This window comes from Pygocentrus nattereri, chromosome 7, assembly GCF_015220715.1.
Source record: "Pygocentrus nattereri isolate fPygNat1 chromosome 7, fPygNat1.pri, whole genome shotgun sequence".
In the NCBI taxonomy this organism is placed as follows: domain Eukaryota; kingdom Metazoa; phylum Chordata; class Actinopteri; order Characiformes; family Serrasalmidae; genus Pygocentrus; species Pygocentrus nattereri.
The window spans coordinates 15,106,684-15,122,796 of record NC_051217.1 but is presented as its reverse complement, the minus strand read 5'-3'; the positions used below and the strand labels follow the sequence as shown (position 1 = coordinate 15,122,796).

The 16,113-nt window shown below is 38.7% G+C and overlaps 2 protein-coding genes across 2 annotated transcripts; both read right to left on the bottom strand.

Annotated features, from left to right (window-relative positions):
- Positions 1-226: 226 nt before the first annotated feature.
- Positions 227-6,316, bottom strand: LOC108443293 (guanylyl cyclase-activating protein 2-like). The gene is made up of 4 exons (XM_017724267.1): positions 5,970-6,316; positions 5,102-5,251; positions 1,027-1,132; positions 227-797 (listed from the first exon to the last, which is right to left on the bottom strand). The coding sequence occupies exons 1-4, from the start codon at positions 6,168-6,170 to the stop codon at positions 676-678; spliced, it is 579 nt and encodes a 192-aa protein (XP_017579756.1). The 5' UTR covers positions 6,171-6,316; the 3' UTR covers positions 227-675.
- Positions 6,317-11,370: 5,054 nt separating this feature from the next.
- On the bottom strand, positions 11,371-15,564 carry LOC119263664 (guanylyl cyclase-activating protein 2-like). Its single transcript, XM_037539711.1, has 3 exons — positions 14,357-15,564; positions 12,967-13,063; positions 11,371-12,684 (listed from the first exon to the last, which is right to left on the bottom strand). The coding sequence occupies exons 1-3, from the start codon at positions 14,486-14,488 to the stop codon at positions 12,563-12,565; spliced, it is 351 nt and encodes a 116-aa protein (XP_037395608.1). The 5' UTR covers positions 14,489-15,564; the 3' UTR covers positions 11,371-12,562.
- Between the last annotated feature and the right edge of the window lie 549 nt (positions 15,565-16,113).

Genomic DNA, 16,113 nt, shown 5'->3' with positions numbered 1-16,113 from the left:
GATGTTTTATGTTTTCCAAAATGTTAAATCCAGCAATAATTAAATAAACTGTAATTATGCTTTTGCAGAAGTATGTTCTCTATAGAGGACATTACCTTTTCACTTTAAAAAAAATCAACAAAATCATGTAATTTGATCAAGTTTTTCATTCAACTATACACTAACAAATAAAATCATAATGTAATGTTCATTAGTTTATACTATTTATTCTAATGTCAGTGTTTAAATGTCTACTGTTCAGATTACATATCATTTTCTCAGATGCATAAGGCTTTTGCACAGTACTGTATGAAAAGCACTCAAAGAATAAGATCAAGTATGAAACAATGTATATGTTTAAACTGACACATGTATTCTTGCATGTATACATACAGGAACGTAGAAGACAGAAACACCTTTGATTTACAAAATAGGTAAAAGCATGTTTATTCATAACGTTTAAAACCTAAAACCTAACGAAGGAAATTAGTCTCTTGCTTGCTGTCCTTCCATCCTTTTTTATTCAAATCAAGGAATATTTATTTGCTAAAAAAAAGCAAAAATACAGTGCATTGGAGAAGTGGGCATAACCTTGTCCTGCTAAGTCTTCACATGATGCATATGCCTAGAATCCTCCAAAATCAGATTTGCCTTCCAGTCAGTTAGCATGTTCAATTCTTGATTTTTTGGCAGGCCTCATGAATTTTTACTCTGGTGGTTGATGAACCAGCCGGTGGGCCGCAGGTCAACCCTGAGCTGATCCATGACCCATTGGTCCCTTTGAGCCCCTTCTATAAACTCCTGTAGTGAGATTTGACCTACAAGTTCAAAGAATAGAAACCAATGTGTAATTATACACTATAATGGATTTGACTAGTGTGCATTATGTACTTTTGAGTGAATCTGATACTTCTTAGACATATTTGACAAATCCAAATTCAAAATCCACTTAATCTTGCCATCCCTCTCTTTCTACCATCACTCTGTTTACATACTTATATAATGTCAGTAGGGGATTAGTTAGGCCTACTTATTTGGAGAACTTACCGTCGTTGTTTTGATCAATACGTTCAAAGATCCTCTCACATATCTCATCTGGAGTGAGTTTTTCTGCGTTTGAAGGATGGTCATGCTTCCGCAGTTTGTAGATAATCTGTAGAAAAAATGAACACAACATGCTTAGTCCTAGAAATAATATACAAATCCAAAAGACAAAGAATATCCATAACTTTTAAAACATATTGCATTATGTGATGTACCCATAGCGGTGGAGACTTTATTAATAGAATGCTTATTTGTGCATGCTTCTAACAGTTGGACAGTAATTACAAATTACCAAAGCTATTTATTCTCCAATTTAGCTGTCCTGCTTTGTTTGGGAGCAAGCAGGAGTTGGCAATACTATATTTTGCTCCAATATCTTTGTGGAAACAAAAACATTTAATAGTTAAAAACATATTACATTATTGGCTATTACATTTATTCATGAATATGCAACTCAGCAAATTATGAAACTTTTTTCTGTAAAACAGTCCTTTCTGCCCTAAACTCTGATTGGCTGGGCTGTGCTCAAAGCCATTGTGAAATACTTGAAATATGCAAGGCATACTCCCAAACAACAACAGAAATTTATATTGTGGCATCCCACCACTGGCTGTCATGATTGGCCTATCCAAGTTATCCATGTGCTTGTGTTTTGGTCTTCCATGTGCTTCTGTTTACGTGTCAATGCACTTTCGTTTATCTGCCCAGTCTGGCCCACTTGTTTTCAGACTCCGCCCCAATTGTTACCACCTGTGTTTTCCACCTGTGTCCTGTTATCCCTTGTTATCCCTGTTGTATTTAAGCCCTGTGTTTTTCTTAGTTGTTTGTTGGTCTTTGTATTTTTTTGTGTGGTTTGTAGTGTTTGAATTGTTTGGTGTTTATTTATTCCTGTGTTCATTTAATTTTTCGTCATGTTTTTTCGGCGTTCGATCCGTGTTAGCTCGATGACCCTGGACTGTGTTGACCCCGAGTTTGGATTTGCCCTTAATAAATCTTGTCTTCACACGTGTCCACCTCATCATCGCTCCTCAACGTTACAGAAAGACCAACCAACCAAGGATGCAGCAAGAAATCGAGACTCCGGCATGTGGTTGTCCCATCGGGATGAAACTCCCGCTGTTTCTGTTCAGCCTGAATTAACTATGTCTCAACGCCACCAAGCCGGAGACAGCAAATCCCCTGGCACTGAGGGTACACAAGCGTCTTGTCATTCCCGTAAAAAGGCGAAGGATGATCCCACCTTGTATCATGATGACAAGAGCTCAGGTAAGCACCTAGTGTCTACCCATCTTGAGCAACGCTGCAGGAAGTGAGGGGTGAGCCTTGGGGACAGCCGAGTGGGTCCCGTTTCTGCAAGTTCCTCCAGGTTGGTGCAGCAGTCCACCACCCGAGTTCCAGATCCCATGGCCGCGCACCTTGGCACTCCAGTTCCCGTGGCCGCACTCAGGACCCGCCGACTGTTGCCGTGCCTCCAGACCCACCGCCTGTCGCCATGCCTCCGGACCCGCCGCCTGTTGCTGTGATTCCAGACCCCCGCCTGTTGCCATGCCTCTGGACCTGCTGCCTGTCGACATATTTCCAGACCCCCCGCCTGCCTCCATGGACGTGGCTGCAGGCCCGCCTGCCTCCGTGGACGTCGCTGTAGGCCCACCTGCCTCCGTGGACATTGCTACCACTTTGTTCCCGCCCGTCCCGCCCTTGCCTGTGTCTGTTGCTCCCCATGGGCCTCCTGTTCCATCTGTGTCTGTTGCTCCCCATGGGCCTTCTGTTCCATCTGTGTCTGTTGCTCCCCATGGGCCTCCTGTTCTGTCTGTGTCTGCTCCTTTGTTTTTGCCCTCTGCTGTTCCTAGTGCTGTCTTGTTTCCTACTGTTGTGTCTGTGCCCATGCCCATTCCTCTTCCTGTTCCTGTCTCTCCTTCTGTTTCTGTCCTGGTGTCTGTGTGTGTGTCGGTTTCTGTGCCTGTGTCCATTTTGGTTCTGGTTCCCTTGTCTATGGCGTGGTCTGTGTAGCGTTCTTGTGTTCCTCATCCTGTTGTGCCTTCTGTCGTCCCCCGTTCGGTGTCGTTTTGTGTTGTCCTTTCTCATCCTCCGTCTGTTCGTGTTTCATCTGTTCCTGTGTCTGGTGCTGTGTCTTCTGTTTCCTCTCCTGTCTCTGTGCCTTTGATTCCTGTTCCGCATTCTTCTGTGCCCATTTCTGTGCCTGTTCCGTCCACTGTTCCTCATGACCTGCTCTTTTCACTCCAGCTCCTGTTTAGTTCTGTCCTTGGTGTCTGTGTTTGTTTTTTGTTTTTGTTTTGTTTGTTTGTTTTTTTTGCCGTCCTTTGGTGCCGAGTCATGATCGCTCCTTAACGTTAATGATGTAAATTAAAGATTCTCAAAATTAAAATACCATGTATTATACAGGATAGATCATAAATAAGGCCTAAGCACATTTGAGCAAGTGCCCTAAAACAAGCTTCCTCAGTAGGGCGTAAGAGAGAAGACAAACACTTTATAGGGAGTGAGTGAACTTGTGAACCTTTCAAGGCCAAAAGCCGAGATGGAAAAGTACCAGCATGCGCTTGGCACAATGTTTTTTTAAAGAATTATTCAGACTAGACTTGGAGATAATGGTTCACACAAGACCCTATTTGATAGACATATGAAAGTCAATTTGGATATAATGGTGGTTTTGTGAAGTCAGGAGATGACAAAAAAGAGGTGGGGCGATGTCACCCCACCTTCACCGAGGGTATAAAACATGTGTACAAACTCTGTATATTCGGGAGTGTCATCCAACCGCCTTTGGAAAACATTCTCCATGCTCAAGAAATAAAGGACCTGCACTTCTGAATTCTGAAGAGTCTTCTCGTATTTCTTAGTTCGCTCGATTCTTTCTATTTTCTTTCAACAAACTATTGAATTAGTTTTATTTTACAAACCATAGATAGTACTTAGGCTTGGTGGTCAAACAAGTGTCGAGCCACGACATTACACTGGCTCATGCTGGCACTGAGGAGTTTGGGAGATGTGACCACACAATGGACTATGCAAAGAGGCTCATGGGAGGTGTGCATTCCCTGTAAAATGTTGTTGTTTAATGTGGTTAAAATGCCCGTGCTTGCTCATTAGTTAAAGGGAGTGTTATGTGTTGTTTGTGTTTCATTGTATCTGGGAATGTGGATGTTTTGTGTTGGGGGTTGTTCACCATGAGGAAGAAGCCTGTGGCTAATGGTGACCTCCCTACTTTGTTAAGAGCAGAATCATGGCCTCTCCCTTGTCTCCATCTATGCTGATGATTAATGCACTCACTAAACACAGTCACTAAAAAGTCCTGCAGATGAGCTATTTAGCTGCTCATGCGGCCCACCTAGTGTAATGATACTCAGTTCTGTCTAACAACTAGATTGTTATGATAAAAGATAACAGATGAACAGGTGAAAAGGCTGAAGTGATCCACAATTTTGGACTGAAGTTTTTACTGAGTGGTTCAAATATCTTACATGCTTCAGCTTTAATTGTATTTAACCCACTATGGGAGAACTAATGTGTTGGACCATTAGCTTGATGCTAACACAATACATGTAATAGCATTGAAGCACTACTGGAAATTAGCATTATCGTTCCAGTGGTAACGTGATGCAAAAAAGGCACTATGCTTCTTGGTGGAAGAAGTGTTTGCCTAAAACCCTCTTACTTGGTAAAACTACATATTCTGTAAAACTCTCTTCATGTCTAGCAGCCACATATTAAATAACAGACATACATAGAAAGCAAAACTCTTTGACGCAGACTGCCTTGATGCCTTGTTATTTTCGACTAATAAGAGCTATGTAATGGAGTCTTAACCTGCAGCTGCCTTAAACCACTCTAACCAAATGTAAACACTTTAAGCCCTCAGTCCGCGGCCAGGGACAAAGACTCCTACAGCCTCGACTGGAAGAGCAAACATCACATGACTTTTTTTTGTTAAACCTTTTTTTGTGTTTTTCCCAATTTTCTCCCCAATGTCATTTTCATGTTCATTTATTCTATATATTTGTATTATTATTAGTGAATACAGTTCCACAGAACACAGTATAGTACGACTTGGACTTACTTTAATTACATGTTTTACTTCTTGTTTGTCCAGTCGTCCATTTCCATCCCTGTCATAAACTTTGAAAGACCATTTCAGTTTATCCTCAAGCTTGCCACGGAGAACCAGGTGCAGGGCAGCTACGTATTCCATGAAGTCTATGGTGTTATCCTGAACAAAATGAAGATGCAGTGCACAGTGTTAAAAGTCTTATATCAAAATGTGTTGCATTGCCCATTTGAAAAATGGTGAAATATTATTTAAACTTTGTCCATATTTTCTCCTATTAGGCCAACGGGCCTATTCCCCACTCAGTAAGTTAATAAATGTTTTGCATTGTTTCACACACTAAGGTTTACTAAATAGTATTAGTATAGCTTAGCAAGTGAAGGTTGGTGAAGTTTAAGGGGTTCATTTAAAAAATAAAACAATACAAATAAATGCAAAAACAAAGTGACATATAGTCAAAGTTAAAAATGCTGAAATTATTTAATTACTTCTAACCACTGGTGCAAATTCACTTTTATAAATTAAGCCAGATCCTTTTTGAGGTTTGTCAACAAATGTACATAGATTGTATAACTGAAAACATTTTTTCATGAACTCTCCCACACCGATGATTAACTGTCCTTACTTCTTCTGCTTAATTATCATCATTTTTAAAGAATTCTTTCCCCAGGATATTTGTAGCAACAGGTTACAAGTTATTCTAACATTTTCAGTGACTCACAATAGAAAAATAAATGCTGTCAATGAAAAGTATTAGACATCAAAACAATATGAGCCTGCAGGTCCCCTTTGTTTACCTAGTTTTATGTACAAATGGCTATTTTCTTCCCCCAGTATAGCCAGTATAGATCACACTTAACTACACTGATTTTATACTTACGTGATTAGCATCAAACGATCTGAACAAGTTCTCCATGTAGGCAGATTCCTCTTCTGTTGAGTCACTTGTGATTCCAAAAATCCGCTTGAACTCATGTAGATGAAGCTTTCCACTGGGGCACTCGTTTGCAAACTTCTTGTACAACTCCTGAATCTGAGACAGGCCAACTTCTCTATCCTCCTCACTTTGCACTTGACCCATTATTCTATAACCTATCAGCAGAAAACCTCTATAATAGTATCTATTTCTTTTATCTGCAAATCTGAATAGATGTCAACTGTCCACACAGTGCCACATCGTTCTAGCCATCCCTTGTTGAGAGTCCAAAATGAGTGGAGCCTCTCACAGTGCTGTTAGTGGATTAACTGTTGTGCACTGCAGTATTTTTAGATGCAGACGCCAATCCAATCTTCTTTTTCAAAGGTTACTGCCTAATCCTGGAACAACCTCCCTGGTAGAGAGTCTGTTGCATACTACATGCATTAAACTATAAATTCTGAAAATTGTAGCAAATCTCAACAGATTTCATGTCATGAGTGACTTTACACGCACTGATTCTAATACACTCATCAAAGGTCTCAAATACGTAGTAGAAAATCTAAAAAAAAAAAAGAAGTAGTTTGCTTTTTGCATCTCTGTGGTTTCATTTTGGCCCATTCCTCTTTGAGCCTGTCCTTCATTATTTCAGAATCTTCCATGAATTTTCAAAGGGATTCATATCAGGATACTGGCTACACCACAAAAAGTGCTTTTTGGCCATATGCTGTCTTTTTAAACATCCATGCCACAGATTCAGTCTTAGTATGCTCTGATTTAGTATGCTCTGTGTACCTTGCTCCATTCATGTTTCCTTAGATGACATATAATGCCTCAGTACCATGCACAGAAAAGCAGCTCCCATATCATGATACTCCCACCTCCATACTTTACTGTGGGTAACCTTTAGACATAGAGCTTTGTTACTTTTTTTAAGCATAATATTTTTGCATGGAGCACAGGTATGGAGATGATTTCTGTGCAGTTCATTGCTTATTGTTTTCTCTGTAACTGTTGTTTCAGCTACTTTCAACTCTTTTCGAGTGACTGCTGGCTTCTGTCATAGCTTCCTTATCATTAGTCTCAGAGCACCTTGTGAAATCTTGCATGACATACCTGTGCAGGGACGATCAGTTTTATTTTCCTCTTGCAAATTAACAAACTAGTTATACTGACAGGGATGTTGCTATGACTCCAAAGCTATTTTCCATTCAAGTGTTAATTTTGTCATCCATGAGAACTTTAGGAGGCTTCTTTACCTTCACCTTGATCGGTTTTAACAAAGTTTCTTTTTCAAAAGTTTTCTCAAATGTATTTTTGAAGTGGATATATACATTGGAAGTATGTAAAATAATACTTTAAAAAAATGAAAAATAGTTACTTCCCCTCACTATAAGTTCTCTTATATTGCAAGATTATGTTGATTTGACTGATTAGTTTATAATTTTATCAAAAACAAACAAATCCAACTTATGACCCAATATTTACAAATATTTAAATTAATACAATTTAAATTTGGTATTTGGAATGTATCATATGTATGGTCATAACAATAATACATAATACAACATAACAGAAATTCCTGGTCTTGTAATGTCATGAAGTATTTGTCCTTTCAAAGTAAAAGACTCTATTTTCACAATTAAATAAGAAAACACAGATTTTATATTACTGCTTTTAAGTAAAATAAAGAAATTCTTGTGCAGGGTTAATTAGTGCAGGGTTAATTAGTCAGATTATGTTCTGTCTCACAAAATGTGCGTTGTTAAGTAAGAGATCATTTATGAGACTGTAAAACTGACATAGTCTTTGAAGGCCAGATTTGTCCAGTTCTCATGCTTATGTGACATCAGCTCTGAATCGGTGCTGCTCACCTTGGATGACTGAGATGGGACTCTTACCTCAGAGTAAGGTTGACAGTAGCAAACTGAGCTTGGCCCCAGCTAAGACAGACTATTTCAGTCCAACAACCAAAACCTTCATTCTCAGCTCCAATCCAATTACTGTCTTGCAGTATCAGCCAATCACACTGTACTGTCCTGAGGAAAACTCCCTTTATTACTTTACAAGCACTTTAAATGTGTGAGGATAATCAAAGACAAGATGAAATCAGTACAAAGGCTATATGTGTACCCCATTTCCAAAAAAGTTTGGATGCTGCGTAAAATGTAAATAAAATTAGATTGCAATGGTATGCAAATCATGTAAACCATATTTTTAAATGGAAAATACTACAAAGACAAAATATCAAATGTTGAAACTGAGAAATGTTATTGTTTTTTGAAAAATATATGTTTTGATTTTGAATGTAATTTTGAATGTAATAACAACAACACTTTCCAAAAAAGTTGGAACAGGGGCATATTTACCACTGTGTTTCATCGCCACCTCTTTTAATGCCCTGTAAGTGTTTGGGAACTGAAGAGACCAATTGCTGTCATTCTGAAAGTGAAATGTTTACTTGTTCTGGTTTGATATGGGATTTCAGCTGCTCAACAGTTCATGGTCTTTTTTGTTATATTTTTCATTTCATAATGCGCCAAATGGGAACAGGTCTGGACTGCAGGCAAGCCAGCTTAGCACCTGGCTCTTGTAGTACAGAGAAATGCTGTGTGGTTTGGCATTGTTTTGCTGACATAAGGAAGGCCTTACTTGACAGGTCTGAATGGCAGCATATGCTGCCAAAACCTGTGCATATTGTTCAACATTAATGGTGCCTTCACAGATGTTTACGTCACCCACTAATGCACCCCTACACGATCCTGAATACTGGCTTTTGAACTGTGCACTGAGAACAAGCTGAATGGTCTTTAGTCTGTAGGACACAGCATCCATGATTTCCAAAAAGAATTTCAAATGTTGATTCATCAGACCACAGGACACTTCCACACTTTGCCTCAGTTTCCCAAGTCCATTTTAAATGAGCTCAGGTGGCATTTCTGGATCCTGTTGAGGTACACTTACTTCATTGTATTTTTGAGTTTTAACTAGTATTTGTGGAGTGTTTTTGAGTGTTTTTGAGCCCATGCAGTGATTTCCTCTACAGAATCATGCCTGTTTGCAGTGCCTGAGAGCCCAAAGATCATGGCCAGCAAATACTATTTTTTTACCTTATTCCTTCCTTGCATACAGAGATTTCTCTAGATTCTCTGAATCCTTTAATGTTATTATACCATAAATAATGAAAAGCAGAAGTTCTTTGCTATTTTGCTTTGTCTTTCACAAAGAGGTGAACCCCTCCTCATTCCAAATCTGGGATGCTCTTTTTATACACAGTCATGTTACTGACCTATTGCCAATTAACCACCATGGGTTTTTTTTTTATTACACACCTTACCAGCGTTCTGTTGCCCCATCCCAACTTTTTTTGGAATGTGCTGTTGGCATCAAATTCAAAATGGGCAAATATTTTTCAATTAAATATAGAATTTAAATGATCTGCACATCATTGCATTTTGTTTTCATTTACATTTTGCACAGCATCTCAAGTTTTGGACATTGAGTTGCATGTATATATATATATATATATATAATTTCAGGCTAGGAACATTGTTAAACCCAGATTAACAAAACACAAAACACAATGCATGGGCAAAAAGCGAATCAGATAAACAGGCTCATAACCAAAGAACAAATACACAGGCAGAAACAGCAACAAGAGCACTGACAGAACTGAGGCAATATTTCACAAAGAAACAATACAAACAGATAGGTTTATTTACACAGGCACACAGGTGTTGATAATCAGCACAAAGGTGCCCAAGAACTGCTGGGTGGCATATGATTGGAAAGTGGAGTCATATGAGAAACTGAGGGATTCTGGGAAATGGAGTCTGCAAGTGTGTTATGTAGACACCCTTCAAGTAAAGTGTTAACTTGTGTATTGTTGTCTGATGAGTCAACCTTTCAGAGTGTTTTTGGAAAGAATGGATGTTGTGTTCTTTGAGCCAACGAAGAAAGGAACCGTCCAGATTGTTACCCGTGTAAAGTCCAAAACCCAGGGCCTGTCATAGTATCGGGCGTATTAGCGCCATTGGCATGGATAACTTGCATCTATGAAGGCACCATTACTGATATATATAAACCAGGGGTGCACAACTCTGGTCCTGGAGGACTAGTTTGAAAATTACCTGCTCAAACACATCTTTTTATGCTCACCTGTTAATTGCCAGGTTTAGCAAGTATATTTGAGTAGGGAAAAGCTTTAGTGCTGGACACCAGCCCTCCATGACAACAGCTGTTTGCACCTGATATATACACATTTTGGAGCAACATATGCTGCCTTCTACATTACATCTTTTTTCAGGTACATCCATGTTTATTTAAACATGAAAATGCCAAGCCACAGTTACCTCAGCATGGCTGTCTCATTATCAGAGAGTGCAGGTGCTACACTGACCTGTCTGAAGTCCACACCAGTGTCCCTTTGAAAACATATGGCACATTATAAAGTTCCGAATATGACAACAAAGACCAGTGCAGTTTTCACAGCTTAAGAAGAATAGCGAATACTTCTGTTTCAAAACCGGATCACATTGTGTCTTCAGTCCCCACACAATTGTTAAATGTTGTTAAACTGAATGTAATGTAACACAGTGTTAAACGTGTTTCTTTCCCAACTTTTTTGGAACATGTTGCAGGCATCAAATTTGGAATGATTTTGCAAGAAAACAAAAAAATTCAAATAGAATTTATTAATAACTGGTTTCTATTTTTTAGTACTAGCATTTCACATCCTGTCCCAACTTTTTTGGAATTGTATATTATTATTGTATTTTTTATTTTGGAGATGTTGAGATCAGACCATCACCATCACTGGACTTCAAGAACTTCTTACCTTACATTTACATTTGGCTGACGCTCTTATCCAGAGCAACTTACAATTTGATCATTTTACACAGGTAGGCCAAGGTGGTGTTAGGAGTCTTGCCCAAGGACCCTTATTGGTATAGTGCAGGGTGCTTACCCTGGTGGGGGATTGAACCCCAGTCTACAGCGAAGAAGGCAGAGGTGTTAACCACTACACTACCCAACCACAGAAGCAGATCAATGGGTATTCCCTTTCCGAAATCTCTTTTGCATAGAGCTGGGCCTAATCTGTGTTGGAAAAGAATGCCAATATAGGTCCCATTTCACCCAAATTACTTAGACAACTTTGTTTCAATGTCCAACCTCAGAGTGTACTCATATCTAGGTTTTTATACTTCAAGCTACAATCACATAAAATAAATAAAAGGAGAAATAAAGAGAAATGCAACTTTCAAGTTTCATCATTTATTTACTCAAACATAGTTGCTTATTGTTTTTTTTTCCTTTTTATCTATTTCTTTAAGAAATTATACATAAAACATTATAATGATGCATAATTGTTCAACCGTAATGTATTAAGCATTTTGTGCACTATACAGAAAAAAGTATTGGAACACACCTCTTAAATAGTGATTTCAGGTATTTTAGCCACATACATTGGGTGAATAAAATGAAGCACATAGCCTTGCAGACAAGGCAAACACTGGCAGCAGAATGAGCCATAATGATGACCTCAGGGACTTTAAAAATGGCATTGTCATAGGATGCCACCTCTGCCACAAGTCAGTTTGTGAAATTTCTGTCCTGCTAGATCTACCCCTGTCAACTGTAAGTGCTTTAATTGTGTAATGGATGCATCTAGGAGCAACAACATCTTAGCCACAAAGCAATAGATGACACAAACTCACAGAGTGGGACACAGTGCGTATCTTCTGTTGAATCACTCATTCAAATAGCCTCTGGAAGCAACATCAGCACAAGAACTTCATGAAATGGATTTCGGTTACACACAAGACTAAGAACAAAATGTACAATGCCAAAAGGTGGGGGTGTAAAGCAGTCTGATTGATGAGTCTGGGTTTGGTGAATGCCAGGAGAACATTACCTGCCTTACTGCATTGTGCCACCTGTAAAGTTTGGTAGAGGAGGAATAATGCCTAAAGGGTTGGCCTAGGACCATTAGTTTCTAGCAAAAATCCTAATGCTTCAGCAGATCAAGACATTCTGGACACCTGTATGCTTCCAACTTTGTGGAAACAGTTTGGGGAAGAACCATTTCTGTTCCAGCATGATTGAACCCCAGTACACAAAGAAAGGACCATAAAGGCTGTAACTCTACATCATTGCCTTTGGATTTAGAACGGGATGTCATACCATCTCCTGTGGGTGTAATATGTAGGTGTCCCAATACATTTGTATATATAGTGTATAATATATAATGTATAACATCTCAGTCCAAGTAAAACGTCATACCATCTCATGTGACTGAACAATACAACCATGTAAAGACCAGCAAATTACACTTACTTTGTGAGTGTTCAAGTTGACCAGGATAAAAGCTGCTCAATGATCTGACAATTCATGCATTCAAGAGCACTGTGGTGCTCAACACTGTGGTGAGCCCGCTCTGTGCTGTGGTTTGATCATCCCAGGATAAGTAAAGGAAGGCCAAACTGTTATCCCCTCTGAGTGGGTCTGTGTAAAAACGGAAGGACCCATGTCTCAGACACAAGAAGGTCTTTCTGGGATCATGGTCCTTTATTCCAGTTATGGATGAACCAGCCACTGGCATTGACATCCAGCTTCAGAAGATCCATCACCCACTTGTCTTTCTTTGCTCCTTCCAAAAACTCAGTTAATGAGATCTGACCTGGAGAGAGAACCAATAAAAGGAATCAAGTCACAGTATTAGATTAATATTTTGATAGTTTCCATGATTGTTTGATAAGTTGTGAACTAAAGGCACTGCCTAATTGAGGCCATTATCTTAGAGTGACCAAGTTATTTACTTGTTGCTTTCTGCTGCCACCTGCTGGAATCCACTATGTATTACACATTAATACATATGAGTTCAAGTATATACATGAAGATAATAAGGTGTTGGCCTGTGTTAGCTAAATAAACAAATATTTTAAAATAACATCGCACTCACCATCATTGTCTTGGTCAACCAGCTCAAATATCCTGTCACAGACTTCACAGGGGGTCATGTTCATATCGGTATTCCTCATCTTTATTTTGTAGATTATCTGTAGTGCCAGAAAAAGATCACTGACTCCACTACTGACAGTATTACAATGAAGAGGTTGTTTGCAGATTTTTATACACACAAAATAATAGATTGCCACAACACAGGCAACAACAGCAACTACAACAACAATGAACATTTTGACATTGCCTGCAACCTCACTGAGGGTTAGAGAGAATTAATGAGCACATCCCTGTACTTGCCAGACACAAGTGAACAGGCAAAATCTCTGACTCTTGGCAGCTGACCTAATGCTCCCTATGTTGTAAAACACAGCAGGGGTCAGTTTAACACCTTATTTGGAAGAGTTCTGGATTCAGCTCCAGCTCTATGATCAACCAGTTACAATGCAGCTATGTTAAGCTTCACGCATTACCAATTTTTAACCTGGAATTCCACCATTTTTTCCCTTTATCGCTGCAGTGTACACAGAGCCATTCAGAGTTGTTTAATGTGAAATATGACATACTGGACAACATTACTGAGCCAGAGTTGTTCACTACAGTGGTGATAGGAACCAGATGTCTAAAGTGTTTAATGCCTTTAAGAGCTATGAAATGGCTACAGATAGGCTGGGTTATTACTGAGACCTTATTTTATGATAAACAATTAGCTTAAAACATTTTTAAGCATACAGGATGAAGAGGCACACAGTGTTGTAAGGCTAAATATAGCCCAATTTAAAAAAATTACAATACCTTACAGTTCTATGCAAATATCTTGTTTTCTTGTAGATTGAAGAGCCATGACTAAGCCAAAATATAACAATGAGGATATTTAAAATAACTGAGCATGTGGAGTATGGATTAAAACATACTAGTGTTGCATAGTTCTGCTGTTACTGGTGATATGCATTCACAATGGCTGCTATGTTCAAATTATGTATAAAAATAAAAATCGTCAAAAATAGAGATACACGTTTTTCTTTGAACAGCAACAAAAGAAAAATTAATTTCTGAATTCAACGCCTTAAATGCTAAAGACAAGGGTGTCCACACATCAGTTCCTCACTTTTAGAACCACATGACTTACATATTAATTCATAGTAGTTATTCAATACTGCTGAACAGTCTTAAGTCTTAGGATAACTAAATAATAAGTCTGCAGTTTAAGAGGCTGAACCTGTTCAGTGAAAACAACTGACAATTATGAACTGTGTCTAATTCACTGATTATATGAATGACTTATGCACTGAAATATGCTTGTGCTTTTATGTTTTGCTATGTTTATCCCAGTCAAAGTAACCAAGTCATTTTCAATGTGTTAACTGATTATACACTGAAGGTCTGCTCACCTTTATGATGTGTTTCACCTCCCATCTGTCCAAGCGACCATTTCCATCTCTGTCATAAACTTTGAATGACCACTTCAATCTGTCTTCTAGTTTTCCTCGGAGAACGAGGTGTAGCGCTGCTATATATTCCATAAAGTCTATGGTATTGTCCTAAAAAGGTTTAAAATAAATACATAACATTAAGAAATACCATATCAGCTGGACTTCGAAAGAGTCATATAACCTAAGAGTAGCTTGTTTTGTTTCACTTGCCTGGTTAGTGTCGAATGAGTGGAATATTGTTTCCATATATGCCGATTCCTCCTCCGATTCTCTCTGGACGCCAAAGATCCGTTTGAATTCGTGCAAGTGTAAGGCTCCACTCGGACATTCCCTCATGAAGGTTGTACATAACCCCTGAATTTGTGCCAAATCTACCTCCTTATGATCTGCACTCTCTTCTTGACCCATTATGTTTTGCTTGTTGATAAAATTAATAAAATAAATACAATACTGAGCAAACTAAGTGAACTACCATTCTGAACGTTAAAGAACGCTTAAAGAAGTCATTCTAAATGGGTTTGTGGTATTTTAATACCCTGTCAATCTGCTTTGGCGCTCGTTAAGCCCTACTGACCACACACACTTGTCAGATATAGTGGCTAACTTTAGCCAGTGTCCTAATGTTCAGAGGTTTCTAGATTATCCAGGATTGCACCTGGAACTTTTGACCTCAACTCAGGTGGATTCAGCTATTGTAAGGCCCATATGCAATAAATATGGTGTATTTTTCCTCTGATGTCCACTTATGCTGTTTGTGTGGGTTTATGTAGCAAAAACAGCACAATTTATTTTTACATGACCACTTTAACCTCTCATTATCCATTAGAGTAAAACACTGAAACAGGTAAATGAGCTCTGTTCGTCTCTGGGCTGGAACACCCCTTAAGTTTGTCTAAAAGTCGAGGTAGGAGAGACAGTGCTGTTGGAAGGCTCTTCTTCTGTGCTCATGCTTTTTTGAGGTGGCCTTTAAATTAATACATCGGTTCCACAGAAAAGAAACTCAGAAGTGCACAAAAAACAGATTTTCTTTTTCTTCATTAAAAAGTCACAGAACAGATTTGTGGCAGAAATGCATTGTGTTAGAGCTTCATAAGCTTAAAGTTTTATTGCCATTACAGCACATAGCAACTGTAACCTTACACAAAGTTGGCTAGCCTTGTGATGCAGTTAATATATCTGTGTGTGTATATATATATATATATATATATATATATATATATATATATATATATATATATATATATATGTGTGTGTGTGTGTGTGTGTGTGTGTGTGTGTGTGTGTGTGTGTGTGTGTGTGTGTGTGTGTAACCATGCTAGGTTAGAACATTTTAAAAATGAGCTAGGATACCAGGGATAAAGCTATTTAAGTATTTACATAGAAAAAAAATTGAATTTCATTTGTGTTTAACCAGCTGTGTATTACAGCCTTATGCTATAAGCTGAAGCCATTACCTTAACAGTAGTGATTAGCATGTATGCAAGCACAATTGAGCCTGTGCTGAGTGTTAGAGGAGGAATAATGCCTAAAGGGTTGGCCTAGGACCATTAGTTTCTAGTAAAAATCCTAATGCTTCAGCAGACTAAGACTTTCTGGACACCTGTATGCTTCCGACTTTGTAGGAACAGTTTGGGGAAGAACCATTTCTGTTCCAGCATGATTGAACCCCAGTACACAAAGAAAGGACCATAAAGGCTGTAACTCTACATCATTGC